This window comes from Sinocyclocheilus grahami, unplaced genomic scaffold (genome assembly GCF_001515645.1).
Source record: "Sinocyclocheilus grahami isolate Dianchi unplaced genomic scaffold, SAMN03320097.WGS_v1.1 scaffold1814.1, whole genome shotgun sequence".
Taxonomy (NCBI): domain Eukaryota; kingdom Metazoa; phylum Chordata; class Actinopteri; order Cypriniformes; family Cyprinidae; genus Sinocyclocheilus; species Sinocyclocheilus grahami.
In genome coordinates, this window is record NW_015506993.1 from 74056 (window position 1) to 89722 (window position 15667).

The following is a 15667-nucleotide window of genomic DNA, read 5'->3' on the forward strand; positions in this document are numbered from 1 at the left end:
TGTGTGTGTGCGTGTGAGAGTGTGTGTGTGTATGTGTGTGTGCGTGTGAGAGTGTGTGTGTGTATGTGTGTGTGCGTGTGAGAGTGTGTGTGTGTATGTGTGTGTGCGTGTGAGAGTGTGTGTGTGTATGTGTGTGTGCGTGTGAGAGTGTGTGTGTGTGTGCATGTTTGTGTGAGTGTGTGCGTGTGAGTATGTGTGTGTGCGTGTGAGAGTGTGTGTGTGTGTGCATGTTTGTGTGAGTGTGTGCGTGTGAGTGTGTGTGTGTGCCTGTGAGAGTGTGTGTGTGTGTGCATGTTTGTGTGCGTGTGAGCGTGTATGTGCGTGTGAGTGTGTGTGAGAGTGTGTGTGTTCCTGTCATCAATTTTATTTGTTATACAGTATATGGAAATCAAGTCAAGTTCCAAAATGACTATAAACAGATAAAAAAAAAAAAATAACAAAATAAAAAATAACATAAAAAGAACACATTCTACTTGATTAAATGGTTTCAGAATGTGTGCCATTTAATCAGAATATGGAGCAATTTTATGCTACTTGCATGTTAATTTTATGATTCTTTTGCATAATTTTTTGATGAGGAGGGTGAGTAAATGATGACAGAATGATCATTTTTGAGAGATCAGGTTTCAGACACTTGTGTTTAGTCCTCACCCAGTTTGTGTCTCTTCCTCTTGTCTTTCTTCTTGATGTTTTTGGCGGCTCTCTGCAGGCTGCTTCTAGCCGTTCGGTTCTTCAAGCTCAGTTTGCTCGTCTTCGTTTTCTTCACGCCGACCTTGCTCTCTTTCTTCTTCTTCCTCTTCTTCTTCTGGACTCGTGTCGGTCTGGATTCGTCCCGTCGCAAGCGTGTGCTTCCGGTCCAGAAACGCGGAGATTCCTGCGACGCTCCGGAACAATCCGGACAGGGGCTTCGTTCCTCGGCGCTCAAGTGATTTGCATCGTTTCTAGGACTTCTGTGACTGTTCAGAGCCGGCGAGATGCCTTTATAGCAGCTGTCTCCGACTCTGAAACACGGCTCGCAGTCAGACTCCTCGTCTTCGAGCCGCCTGTCCTCCGTCAACTGTCCTCGGACGCTCACAGAGTCCAGAGAATCTTCTCTGCACCACGAGGGAACACCGGAGGAGCATTTCTGATCCAGATCCTCTTCCTCAGCGAGTGAATCTTCCTTCACGTCCCATGTGTTCCTGCTGGAGCTTTCCTCCTCCACCTTTACTTCATCTGCAGACACACAGATCCTTCTCAAATTCAGCTGCAAACTCCATGAGATTTACTGGCATGAGTAGCATAGTGTAGACAAAGCATTAAGCAATAAACATGCATATATAAATGTGTAGATAAAACCTATAATAAAGTTAAAAAATAATTATAAATAAAACAATAGTAGTGTAAATAAAATAAATAATTAAAAAATAATTAATGAAGAATAAATCAACAATAAAGTGTAAAAAATTAAATATAAATCAAATTAAATCTAAATGAAATAATTAAAAATAAAATAAGTGAAATATAAATAAAATTAATAATTAAAAAATATCATAAATTATATAAATACATTAATAATGTTAAATAATATAAATTGTTAAAGTAAAATAAAAAATATAAATAAGATGATTAAAGTTAATAATAATAATAGTGTAAATTAAATCATTAAAAATAAATACATGATATAAACAAAAAATAGTAAATAATACAAATAAATACAAATAAAATTGATTATAATCAATAATAATAGTGTACATTAAAATAAAAAAATTAATTAAGTATAAATAAAATAATTAAAGTGTGAAGAATAAATTAAATTAAAAAATAAATAATAAATCAAGTATAAAAAGTGAAGAGTAAATCAAAATTTTTTTAAAACTGTAAATACAAATTAAAAATTAAATAAATAGCAAATGACGTATAAAAAATATAATAATAAAATAAAAATTTAAGTGTAAACTAAATAAATAGTTAAATTCAAATCTAAATAAAAAATAATAATAAAGTGTAATTAAAATAATAAAAAATAACATAATAAATAAAAGGTAAATAAAATAAATAATATAAAATAAAATTAATGATAAGTATAAATACAATTCTTAAAAATAAAATCAACAATAAAATGAAATGTAAATAAAAATAAAATGAAACGTAAATAAAGTAAATAATCAATAACAAATGATAGCTAAATATATATATTTTTTAAATACAATAAACAGTAAATAAATAATTGTAATGATAACACGACCCACATGTCTGGTCCCTGAGCTCTGCCTCCTCTGGTTCCTGGGATCTCTGGATGTGGATCAGTGGCAGCGGCAGCTCCGCGGCTCCGCAGGGACTCTGGCTGTAGATCCGCAGGTCAGCGCCGCAGAAGTGTGGGAAGTGAATGTAAGTGTTGTCCTGCTGGTCGTAGCCCAGGATGGACTCGCGGCACTCGTGGATGGGCTGCGCGAGCACAGCGTCCTGCACCTCCTTCTGCGTCTCGTACACGTGATCACAGAGGCCCTTGAGGAGCCAGACGCGCTGCTGGAAGGGTAGCAGGTGGAAGGGTGTCTCCTCCAGAGGACTGACCGCTCCCAGAGTCCAGAAGAACTGAGGACAGAGCCCGAGGCGCTCCGCACGCGCCGCCTGAAAGCAACATCAGCATAATTAAAGCTGCACGATAAATCACACTCTATATTATGCAAAAGCTGCAATATTCATGCGTGCATCTTGTCAGTGAAGCACGGTTCTGTGATCAATAGTAAATCTCCATCCGAAGGCCAGAGAACTTATTAATAACTTATTAATTTTAAAAAGAGCTGTATGTTAAAAGCACTGTATGTTAAAAGCGCTGTATGTTAAAAGCGCTACATGTTAAAAGCGCTATATGTTAAAAGCGCTGTATGTTAAAAGCGCTATATGTTAAAAGCGCTGTATGTTAAAAGCGCTATATGTTAAAAGCGCTGTATGTTAAAAGCGCTATATGTTAAAAGCCCAGCAACAGTGTGTGAAAACCTTGTGAAGACTTACAGAAAACGTTTGATCTCTGTCATTGCCAACAAAGGGTATATAACAAAGTATTGAGATGAAATTTTGTTATTGACCAAATACTTATTTTCCACCATAATTTGCAAATAAATTCTTTAAAAATCCTACAATGTGATTTTCTGGATTTTTTTTCCTCATTTTGTCTCTCATAGTTGAGGTATACCTATGATGAAAATTACAGGCCTCTCTCATCTTTTTAAGTGGGAGAACTTGCACAATTGGTGGCTGACTAAATACTTTTTTGCCCCACTGTATATGTTAAAAGCGCTGTATGTTAAAAGCGCTAGATGTTAAAAGCGCTGTATGTTAAAAGCGCTAGATGTTAAGAGCGCTGTATGTTAAGAGCGCTGTATGTTAAAAGCGCTGTATGTTAAAAGCGCTAGATGTTAAAAGCACTAGATGTTGAAAGCGCTGTATGAATGAGTGTGACCTGACCTGGCGTGCCTCCTCGGCGCGGCCGACCGCTCTGTACCAGCTCTGGACGCGGCGCCGCAGCTCGCTCTCCCACCGTCTGTAGAGCAGCGGCGGGCGGCGGCGGACGCCAGATCTCTTCTGCGGGGGGCAGAGGAGCGCGGTCATGACCTTCGCCAGGAATACGCTGCAGCGTGGCATCAGCAGACAGCGCTCCAGCTCGTAGAAGACGATCTCGGGGAGGTGGAGCGCCGTCTGAGCCAGGCACAGGAAGTGACCGATGGCAGGAAGTTCCCACAGACTCCACAGTGAACACGGCTCGGCCAGAGACAGTAAAGCGCTCTCCCAGTCCTCCAGCTCCTTCACTGAGGCCTCCTCGGCCTCCTTACGCTCCTGCTCTCGCTGCCTGTGGGACAGAGAACACAGCTACGCTCACACCAGTACACCACATTCATAACAAATGTGAGCCTGGAGCACAAAAGCAGTGTTGAGTCGCTGGGGTATATTTGTAGCAATAGCCAACAATACATTGTATGGGTCACAATTATACATTTCTCTTTTATGCCAAAAATCATTAGGATATTAAGTAAAGATCACGTTCCATGAAGATATTTAGTAAATTTTGTACTGTAAATATATCAAAACTTAATTATTGATTAGTAATATGCATTGCTAAGGACTTCATTTGAACAACTTTAAAGATGATTTTCTCAATATTTAGATTTTTTTGCACCCTCAGATTCCAGATTTTCAAATATCGTCCTATCCTAACAAACCATACATCAATGTTAAGCTTATTTATTCAGCTTTCAGATGATGCATAAATCTCAATTTTGAAAAATTGACATTTATGACTGGTTTTGTGCTCCAGGGTCACAAATGTGGAGTTATCTGCGTGATAAAGAAAACACAGAATGCACAGAAACTTAAAGCTCTTTACTACAAACTGCCAAAATTACTAGAATTTTCCACCTTTTTGCAACCCTACTTTCAACCATTAAACTCAGAAAAACTAAAAGAGTATCAGGTTGATGAGGATAGAGTTGTTCTGACCTCTTCTCATCTTTGGTTCGCTGCAGCTCCTCCAGTCTCAGCGCCTGCACCATGATGGACTCGCTGCCGCCTCCCATGATGCTCCGGGGCACCGACCTCCGTCTGGATGACGAGCCCAGCGCCGCTTTCTCATCCTCCGTCCCAAACCGGCCTCCGGAGGTCACAGCCAGCGTGGTTTTCTCCCGCAGCGACCTGACCATCAGCACAGAAATCAACACAATCACTGATAATCAGAGCCATCAGGACAGGAAAAAAGCCCAGTTTGATGATTCCAGAATAACTAGGTACTAGTAATATACTTCAAGCTGATTGGACTGAATATTATAGGATTTGGTCAGAGGCGAAGCACAGGCACAATCAACATCTTTTTGATTGTTTTTGCTCGTTTGAGTGAGTCTAACTTTAATACAGTCAACTAGATTAATAAAACATAATGAAACGCTTTAATTTAACATTTAAATATCACCATACTTCAATGAAAGGCCATTTTCACCACATATAAAAAAATAGGTAATTTTGAGGTTTTTTCACAATTCTGACTTTTTTGATTGCTATTGTTTTTTTTTTTTTTAAATATAATTTTTTATTTTTTTTTTAAATTCCATGTACTTCCCTATTTGATCGATAACATTACAAATTGCTAACGTTTTATGCATTACACGTTTTACAGTGCTATGTTTAAATATGCAAAAACGAGGCATTATCTAATTAAAAATGCACTAATATGCATACATTCACATATGAGCATTAGATACATCCATGTTCAAAACTCTTGTTTAATTTTGTTGTGATAATAGAGTTAAAGGTTCTTCCAGAGGGGATTCTGGATTTCTCTTTTTATCACTCTATAAATCAGAAAATACTGTCAACAGACGGAAAACTAACATTTGAACCATTTCTTAAGAGTAAAATGTTGTATAAATCAGTGTGAATGAAATATGAATAAACCTTCAGAATACAGAGAGAAATAAAACCATAAAGTTCGGTGTTTTTTAAAATTATTTCATTAATATATTTTTATTTTAGTTAAAGTTTTGGTTATTCTGTTGTGTGTGTTTTTGTCATTTTTATTAGTTTTTCTTAAATTTGAAAATGTTTATTTTAGTGCAAGTTAAACCAAACGAAAATGATTATATTTATTATATATTTTATTTCAAGTATCAAAAATGTGAATTTATGGTTTTAGTAAACAATAATAACCCTGCTCATAAGAGCTCTGATAGTGTAAAGCAACCTATTAAACTCAAAATGAACATTTTCTGTAATTTAAAGCTAAAATGAGTTTAAAAACACATTAACTTTTTATTCAAAGTAACATAAGTCTCCTTTACATATCTAACCCTATATAACCTAATGCATCATATTTTATACGCAAAGCCTCTAAATGATCAGCAAGATGCCGTTAAACCCGTTTCAGATAAAATGCAATAAAATAAGTGCATTTTGCATGTCTACTTTACACTAGTCTGAAAATAAAACACATTATGAAAAGCCAAAGATGACAATAATTTGGCTTGCACTTTATGGATTCTTATTGCACTTTTACGTCGTAGGCTGCGCTGGTGTTATCTCGTTGTTATTTCTAACAATGACAACTCAATAATCATCTCAAATCTGACCATTGCATGAAAACCAATGGTTTTGCATGCAATGTCTCATCTCGAACTCCTGGCCACTGATGTTTCTTTTCACCTGGACAGCAAGGTCAGCTTTTGCTCTAGAATGATCTCCAGTTTCTGGGCCTGTTTGGAGATCCAGTGATCGACGCCGTGAAAGCGGTAACAGTTCTCTAGCATCAGTCTGAAATCTGACACGAACACCGTGATGGACTCGTACTCGCGGTGGACGAACTTATCGTCCATCTTTCTGAAGCACATCCCGGCGTGGTCCCCGGGGCCCACGGGACGCCAGAACGGGGCCGTGATGCACTTATGCTTCTCTGAGAGGAAGCTCTGAAATATTCTGAAGGCCTGCTGGATCTCGGGCGTGAGATCGTCCTCGTCGTGCAAGCGCGCCGTGAGATTCTCCAGCCCTGACTGCTCAGTCGAACCGTTGCAGGAGGTCAAGGTCAAGCGGAGGTTCGGGTTCATGTCCGGGGAGGCGTGTGATGCGGATTCACATGCGTGTGCGTCCTCACACGAGTCCGAATGAAGCTTCATTCTCCCGCCGTGATGCTGAGGGCCTCGCTCACCTGCACAGGTAACCTTACCGCCAGCATCATCTGTCAATCAACGTCAAGCTGTCATCACAAGAAGCCATTGCTGTTCCTGATGGAGCCTGTTTGAAGACAAACAAAACACTTCAGTTACACTACTAAAACAACGTCCTGGGATCATTATAAGCGTGCTAGATAACACCTGATGAATAAATAAGCATGCAAGACTTCAATGCATTTCTATAAGCAATCCCCTTAAACTCATTTAAAGTGCATTAACCCGCTCTAAATTGAGTTAAACTCTCATTCTCGTTATCGTGTTAATGTTTCGTGCGTTTTTACGACATTACCGGAGCGCTGTTCTGTGTTGTCGAGTGAAACATTAAACCGCCCGCACTAGGCCGCAGCGACAGCGGCCTCGATTTGACTCTCACACCGGGGAGGGCTCGCCTGAGCCGGGCAGCCGCCGCTCTCTCTCCCGCCGACCGCTGGAGCTCATAGTTCCAGTGCAGCGCGATTTGTCAGCAAACACAGTTGAAACCCGAAGTGCGGCTGTTTCGCAGCGTCGCGAAGGAAAATCTGGCAGATTTTGCGAAAAACGAGCTGCGGAGAAACGCGTGTTGATGGAGATTGACTTGAAAGAAACACGGCGCTGTGTGTGTGTGTGTGTGTGTGTGTGCGCGTGCGCCCGCCAGTGTGTGTGTGTGTGTGTGTGTGTGTGTGTTTGCAGAAAAAATACAACTTTACATAGCCTTCATATTTTGTAAAGCAGCATGGTAAACCCCATGTTTTATTACAACGAAGAGAAAAGCACTGAGATCTGATTCTATTCTCCTTTTGCTGAATATTCTAGAATATTCTCCTTTTATTCGACCTAAACACAGACAGACAAAATAGAAAATGTCAAGAAAATGCCCGGATCATATTTCACCCCCCAAAGAAAAATGATTGTGTAACACGTTAATAATATTATGATATGCTTAATTATCATATTTTCATGATATTTTAGCACTTCAAAATTCTTCATAAAGAAAACATTTAAATATGACGTAAAGAAGAAAATACAAAGAACATAAAATAAAAAAAGGAAAGCAAGAATAAACAAAGAATCCTCAATAAGTTAGAAATATAAGATCTAGGAGTATAAGATCTTTAAAAATATGTTATTCTTATTATTGATTTATTATTACAAAGTACGGGAACTCTCAGCAAAGTGTTTGCAATGTGGAAGCATGGTTGCAACCAGAAAAATACCATATATACATATATATAAAAGCAAAAATCACGCTTTCTAACGGGAGATCGATAACTTGTTCTTCCGGAGGGAATGCACGTGATCGGATTGATCACCTCTGTGACGTCATCGATCAGCCACGTGATGCTCTCAGTGACCACCAGATGTCTCCAGCGTTCATCAGAAAACACTGAGGATGCTCACAATACTTCACAACAGTGCACTGCACACTGCTCTTGAGAAACTAGTAGGGTTAGGGTTAGTGTGGTAGTGAACAGCTGACCATATTAACCACTTACTGTAGTACAGTAACTTCCCATATTCATTGATGTTACAGTAGTGGCTGCAGTAACCATGGTAGTTAGGGTGGAAACTGCGGTTACCATGGCAACCGCTTCCCAGCTGCTGGAGTCAGCATAGTAACCAGACCATAATACACACACACACACACACACACACACAAACACGGTATATATTTGGTTCAATTATTCCGGGGAAAAAAACACCTGTTCTTGAAATTCCCTAAATCCACTGCTGCAAACACAACCTGCCAGTTTCAGGAACATTATGTTTAAATCATGAATTTACCACTGAAACGATTCATAAAATCATAGATTGTTACTGTAAGTGTGATAATTAAATGAATGCGATTAAATGGAAACGGGTGTGTCTCAGTTTCAGATCTCGACGACAGCTCTAGACTAGACTGGATGAAAATGTTTGGATTTTTTTAAGGACTTTTAGGAGAAATATCTCAGATAAAGTTGATATTTCAAAGAAATACAGTAAAGAACGTCATTATGTTTACTGACCAAAAAAGAAAAAAAGACAATCACAATAAAACCCCAAATATTAGATCTGATCTCTATGGAAGCTTGTTTCTGGCTCAGAATAAAAAATAAAGTATTTTCTATTTTTTCCTCGCAATTCTGAGTTTACATCTCACAATTTTAACGTTTTAATCGCAATTCCGAGTTTACATCTCGCAATTTTTACTTTTTACTCCCAATTCGGAGTTTATATCTTGCAATTCTGACTTTTTACTCGCAATTCCGAGTTTACATCTCGCAATTCTGACTTTTTACTCGCAATTCCGAGTTTACATCTCGCAATTCTGACTTTTTACTCGCAATTCCGAGTTTACATCTCGCAATTCTGACTTTTTACTCGCAATTCCGAGTTTACATCTCGCAATTCTGACTTTTTACTCGCAATTCCGAGTTTACATCTCGCAATTCTGACTTTTTACTCGCAATTCCGAGTTTACATCTCGCAATTCTGACTTTTTACTCGCAATTCCGAGTTTACATCTCGCAATTCTGACTTTTTACTCGCAATTCCGAGTTTACATCTCGCAATTCTGACTTTTTACTCGCAATTCCGAGTTTACATCTCGCAATTCTGACTTTTTACTCGCAATTCCGAGTTTACATCTCGCAATTCTGACTTTTTACTCGCAATTCCGAGTTTACATCTCGCAATTCTGACTTTTTACTCGCAATTCCGAGTTTACATCTCGCAATTCTGACTTTTTACTCGCAATTCCGAGTTTACATCTCGCAATTCTGACTTTTTACTCGCAATTCCGAGTTTACATCTCGCAATTCTGACTTTTTACTCGCAATTCCGAGTTTACATCTCGCAATTCTGACTTTTTACTCGCAATTCCGAGTTTACATCTCGCAATTCTGACTTTTTACTCGCAATTCCGAGTTTACATCTCGCAATTCTGACTTTTTACTCGCAATTCCGAGTTTACATCTCGCAATTCTGACTTTTTACTCGCAATTCCGAGTTTACATCTCGCAATTCTGACTTTTTACTCGCAATTCCGAGTTTACATCTCGCAATTCTGACTTTTTACTCGCAATTCCGAGTTTACATCTCGCAATTCTGACTTTTTACTCGCAATTCCGAGTTTACATCTCGCAATTCTGACTTTTTACTCGCAATTCCGAGTTTACATCTCGCAATTCTGACTTTTTACTCGCAATTCCGAGTTTACATCTCGCAATTCTGACTTTTTACTCGCAATTCCGAGTTTACATCTCGCAATTCTGACTTTTTACTCGCAATTCCGAGTTTACATCTCGCAATTCTGACTTTTTACTCGCAATTCCGAGTTTACATCTCGCAATTCTGACTTTTTACTCGCAATTCCGAGTTTACATCTCGCAATTCTGACTTTTTACTCGCAATTCCGAGTTTACATCTCGCAATTCTGACTTTTTACTCGCAATTCCGAGTTTACATCTCGCAATTCTGACTTTTTACTCGCAATTCCGAGTTTACATCTCGCAATTCTGACTTTTTACTCGCAATTCCGAGTTTACATCTCGCAATTCTGACTTTTTACTCGCAATTCCGAGTTTACATCTCGCAATTCTGACTTTTTACTCGCAATTCCGAGTTTACATCTCGCAATTCTGACTTTTTACTCGCAATTCCGAGTTTACATCTCGCAATTCTGACTTTTTACTCGCAATTCCGAGTTTACATCTCGCAATTCTGACTTTTTACTCGCAATTCCGAGTTTACATCTCGCAATTCTGACTTTTTACTCGCAATTCCGAGTTTACATCTCGCAATTCTGACTTTTTACTCGCAATTCCGAGTTTACATCTCGCAATTCTGACTTTTTACTCGCAATTCCGAGTTTACATCTCGCAATTCTGACTTTTTACTCGCAATTCCGAGTTTACATCTCGCAATTCTGACTTTTTACTCGCAATTCCGAGTTTACATCTCGCAATTCTGACTTTTTACTCGCAATTCCGAGTTTACATCTCGCAATTCTGACTTTTTACTCGCAATTCCGAGTTTACATCTCGCAATTCTGACTTTTTACTCGCAATTCCGAGTTTACATCTCGCAATTCTGACTTTTTACTCGCAATTCCGAGTTTACATCTCGCAATTCTGACTTTTTACTCGCAATTCCGAGTTTACATCTCGCAATTCTGACTTTTTACTCGCAATTCCGAGTTTACATCTCGCAATTCTGACTTTTTACTCGCAATTCCGAGTTTACATCTCGCAATTCTGACTTTTTACTCGCAATTCCGAGTTTACATCTCGCAATTCTGACTTTTTACTCGCAATTCTGAGTTTATATCTTGCAATTCCGAGTTTACATCTCGCAATTGTAACTTTTTACTCGCAATTCCGAGTTTACATCTCGCAATTCTGACCACACATGCACACATGCGCACACACATGCACACACACACACACACGCACACGCACAAACACACTCACGCACACACACACACTCACTCACTCACTCACTCACTCACTCACACTCTCACGCACACACACACACACTCAGACACACACTTTCACACACTCACAGACACACACTTACACGCACTCACACAAACACACTTTTTTTATATGAATTTATCATTAGAAATAAAATAAACTAATCTACTGAATACATCTCAACATTTAAAGGGAAAATAAATAAACACATACACACTTTTTTGAGCCTCTATCAGGACAGTGATGATTTTAAAGGTAGTTAATTACTCTGCTGAAATGACTTTCCCAGTGTAATGGAAGTGTTTTCCTCGCTGCAGGATCTCGCTCATCCTATTGGCTCTCAGTTCAGCAGCTCTTCTCCAATGACCATCGACGTCCCACTGAGTGACATCAACCACGGCCTGCTGGGCCACACCCAGCTGACCACCATCGACCAATCAGAGCTCAGCGCGCAGCTGGGCCTCAGTCTGGTCACGGACACACACTCACGGACACACACACACACACTCACTCACTCACTCACTCACACTCTCACGCACACACACACACACACACAGACACACACACACACACACACACACACACACACTCACGGACACACACTCACGGACACACACACACACACTCACTCACTCACTCACTCACACTCTCACGCACACACACACACACACACAGACACACACACACACACACACACACACACACACTCACGGACACACACTCACGGACACACACACACACACTCACTCACTCACTCACTCACACTCTCACGCACACACACACACACTCAGACACACACACACACACAGCCGATAAATGACAGTAGTGATGAGTTTAACTCAAACCTTGCAGACGTTGTGTGAACACTCGGTGGTGACGGGCTGAAAGGACAGCTCCTGACAACAAACACACATGAACATCTGCTCCACCTTCCGCAGGAAGTTCTGCAGGACAACAGGAAGTCATGCATCAGCACAGTGCTATTTTACTGTTATTGAGATACTATTATAGTTTTTATTCATATTTTGAATGTTTTTATTTTTATACTTTGTTTCCATTGTAAAAAAACATTTAGTTTTAGAAAAATTCTTGTGCGTTTTTATAATTTTTTTTGTCTATATAATTTTTTGTTTTTTATTTCAGTTTTAGTTGATATATGTATATATATATATATATATATATATATATTTTTTTTTTTTATTATATTTATATTTTATTATACAGAATTTCATCATAGAAATATTAGAATCTGCAGCAAATTCATATTTTTGCTCAGTTTTATTCTCTGAATGAAATTGAGCTTCATATTCTCACTGTATCTGACTATATGAGCCATAAAAGCCTGATGGAGCAAATATGACACTCAACATAATGCACACACAGCGGAGGCCAAAATGATAGAACACTAGTATTCCCAGCAGCTAAAAATGGTTTTAAGTCAGTTATTTCTATCTTTTGCTGTAGTGTGTCAGTAGGAAATATCAGTTTACATTTCCAAACATTCATTTAGCCATTAATTGTAATAATGCAGTGAGATATATGTTTATGCTCCACACAGAGATCTGATCTGATCATCATCAGTCTGTCTGGAGTCACGCAATCTGAGACAGACTCAATCCAGAAGAACAAGACGCTTCAAGAAAGCTCCTGAGAAACTCTGCTCAAGTGCACCGAGAGCAAAAGCTGCTTTAAACACAAAGGAGTGCCCTCTCATCACTAGGCATCACAGGGATTCCCCTTTGCTGGTTTGAATCCTATCTCACTGGTAGGTCTTTCAGGGTGGCTTGGGGAGGGGAGGTATCCAAAGCACATCAACTGGTCACTGGGGTTCCTCAGGGATCAGTACTTGGACCCCTCCTCTTCTCCATTTACACTACATCACTGGGTCCCATCATACGGGCACATGGCTTATCCTACCATTGCTATGCTGATGACACACAGCTCTATCTCTCATTTCAACCAGATGATCCAGCGGTAGCTGCACGGATCTCAGGCTGCCTGGCAGACATCTCGGCATGGATGAAAGAATATCACCTACAGCTCAACCTGGCAAAGACTGAGCTTCTTGTCTTCCCTGCCACTCCAACTCTACAGTATGATTTCTCCATCCAGCTAGGTTCTTCTACAATTACCCCATCAACGTCGGTCAGAAATCTCGGTGTAATCTTTAATGACCAGCTGACCTTCAAAGACCAAATTGCAAAGACCGCTTGATCTTGCAGGTTTGCATTGCACAACATCATCCTCACCTGGACTTTGAGGCCGAGTTTCTTGCTGCGCTCGATCCCCTCTGTAGTCCAGGGCGCTGGCTCCAGGTCGTCACGTCGCAGCAGGTATCTCCACACCAGGAACCCACACTTCCCGATCTCAGGCCAGTACTTCACCACCTGACAACAACACGCCATGCTCTCCAACATCACCACCAATGGTGCAACAAAGTGTTCAAGAGAACTTCATCTGATGTGGCTTAACGAATACAACGTACCAATTACTGCAAACCAAATGCTACTAAAAGATTAAAATCAAAGTACATGTCATGTTTTTCCTGGTTAATGTTCGCTTTCAAAATATAAATCCATTTTTAGGGAGAAAATCAGTTTTAAACATGATGTGTGACAGCAGAAGAAAGACATCAGACACTTTCACTGATGAACTTCAGTCAAGTTAATGTCTAAGTCCCAGGGAAAGAAAAACTGAAAAAGCAGATAGTTTGAGAGCTTCTGCTAAATGCATAAATGAAAATGTAAATGAAAGCTTTGCTCTTGAATTTGATTTACTTTGCATGAACTCATTAGAAGTGTTGCTGTTGTTAACTAAAAATAAAAGCAAATCTATTAAAAATCTATATATTAAATTAAGTTTAAATAAAACAAATATTAGGGGAAAAACTAAAGCTGAAATGAATATTAGGTGAAAAAAATATTAGGTGTGTGTGTGTGTGTGTGTGAGTGCATGTGTGTGCGTGTGTGCGTATGTGTGTGAGAGTGTGTGTGTGTAAGAGTGTGTGTGTGCGTGTGTGTGTGTGTGAGTGTGTGTGTGTGTGTGTGTGTGTGTGTGTGTGTGTGTGTGTGTGTGTGTGTGTGTGTGTGTGTGTGAGAGTGTGTGTGTGTGTGTGTGTGTGTGTGTGTGTGTGTGTGTGAGTGCATGTGTGTGCGTGTGTGCGTATGTGTGTGAGTGAGTGAGTGTGGGTGTGTGTGTGCGTATGTGTGTGAGAGTGTGTGTGTGCGTGTGTGTGTGCGTGTGTGAGTGTGTGTGTGTGTGCGTGTGTGCGTATGTGTGTGAGTGCATGTGTGAGTGTGTGTGTGTGAGCGTGCGTGCGTGTGTGTGTGCGTGAGTGTGAGTGTCAGTGTGTGCGTGTGAGTGTGAGTGTGTGCGTGTGAGTGCGTGTGTGTGTGTGAGTGTGTGTGTGTGAGTGTGAGTGTGTGCGTGCGTGCGTGTGTGTGTGCGTGAGTGTGAGTGTCAGTGTGTGCGTGTGAGTGTGAGTGTGAGTGTGTGCGTGTGTGTGTGTGAGTGCGTGTGTGTGAGAGTGCGTGTGTGTGTGTGCGTGTGAGTGTGCGTGTGTGCCTGTGTGTGTACCTTATAAATGCCATCGTAGCGGTTTCCCTCCTCCGGTGCGTATTTGCTGATCCGTCGGCCCTTGGAGCTGCGAATCACTCTCACCGGTTTTCCCGCTCTCCAGTTGCGAGACTCCGCCCCATCCTTGTCATTCAGAGGGGCGTCACAGTTCAGCGCCAGAGCCCTGAGAGGTCAGAGGTCAAGAAGGGCATGTACAGTCACAGTGTACATGCAGAGAGACGTGTAAAGATGAGAGCCGCGTGGATCACCTGTTCATGTGTGTGAGCGTCTGATCGAACGAGTGCTCGCCGATACGCTTGTTTCCGGAGAGGTCACGACCTCCGCTGCCGGTGTAGGTGAACTCATCGCCCCGGTCCTGGAACACACATATGAAATAACAGACCAAAAAATGTTTATTGAGCCTTTTATTCATTTCATTCCGACTATTTTTTATTGCAATGCAATCACGATTTTATATCTCATAATTTTGAATTTTCTGTTCAGAATTGAGTTTATATGAGTTTACATCTTTCGCAATTTAGACTTTTTTTTCCTCGCAATTCTCTTTTTTTTGTTTCCACCACAGAATAAAAAAATAATAAAAAAGGTTATTGCCTTTATATCTTGCAATTCAATTCAATGAATCTATTAATTCTCACAAAACTTTATCTATTGAGAGATAAAGTTGCAATTGCCTTTTTCATTTTAATTTTTCACACACACGCACAAACATACAGACACACAAACTCGCACAAACACACACACACACGTACATGATCTGTGTGTGTGTGTGTGCGCGTGTGAGTGTGTGTGTGTGTGCGTGTGTGTGCGTGTGTCTGTGTGCGTGTGCGCGCGCACGCGTGTGTTAGTGAGTGTGTGTCTGTGTGTGTGTGCACGCATTTGTGTGTGTGTGTGTGTGTGTGCGTGCGTGTGTGCGTGTTCGCGTGTGTGTCTGTGTGTGTGAGAGAGAGAGAGAGAGTGAGTGTG

The 15667-nt window shown here is 40.3% G+C and overlaps 2 protein-coding genes across 3 annotated transcripts in view; both read right to left on the reverse strand.

The window, feature by feature from the left end:
* LOC107572802 (uncharacterized protein KIAA2026) overlaps nucleotides 1-7317 on the reverse strand; it is a 15678-nt gene extending 8361 nt beyond the window's left edge. For both annotated transcript variants that reach the window (XM_016259238.1, XM_016259239.1), the window contains exons 1-6: nucleotides 6982-7317; nucleotides 6169-6753; nucleotides 4477-4668; nucleotides 3448-3829; nucleotides 2232-2610; nucleotides 652-1215 (exon numbers count right to left, since the gene is read on the reverse strand). In XM_016259238.1, the coding sequence (XP_016114724.1) occupies nucleotides 652-1215; nucleotides 2232-2610; nucleotides 3448-3829; nucleotides 4477-4668; nucleotides 6169-6635 (1984 nt within the window). In that variant the 5' untranslated portion in view covers nucleotides 6636-6753; nucleotides 6982-7317. The remainder of the gene's footprint in view (nucleotides 1-651; nucleotides 1216-2231; nucleotides 2611-3447; nucleotides 3830-4476; nucleotides 4669-6168; nucleotides 6754-6981) is intronic.
* Nucleotides 7318-11964: 4647 nt separating this feature from the next.
* The window catches only part of LOC107572801 (E3 ubiquitin-protein ligase UHRF2-like), a 41758-nt gene continuing 38055 nt past the window's right edge, over nucleotides 11965-15667 (reverse strand). Inside the window, exons 8-11 of the mRNA XM_016259237.1 lie at nucleotides 14950-15123; nucleotides 14702-14864; nucleotides 13375-13512; nucleotides 11965-12069 (exon numbers count right to left, since the gene is read on the reverse strand). Of these exons, the coding sequence (XP_016114723.1) occupies nucleotides 11965-12069; nucleotides 13375-13512; nucleotides 14702-14864; nucleotides 14950-15123 (580 nt within the window). The remainder of the gene's footprint in view (nucleotides 12070-13374; nucleotides 13513-14701; nucleotides 14865-14949; nucleotides 15124-15667) is intronic.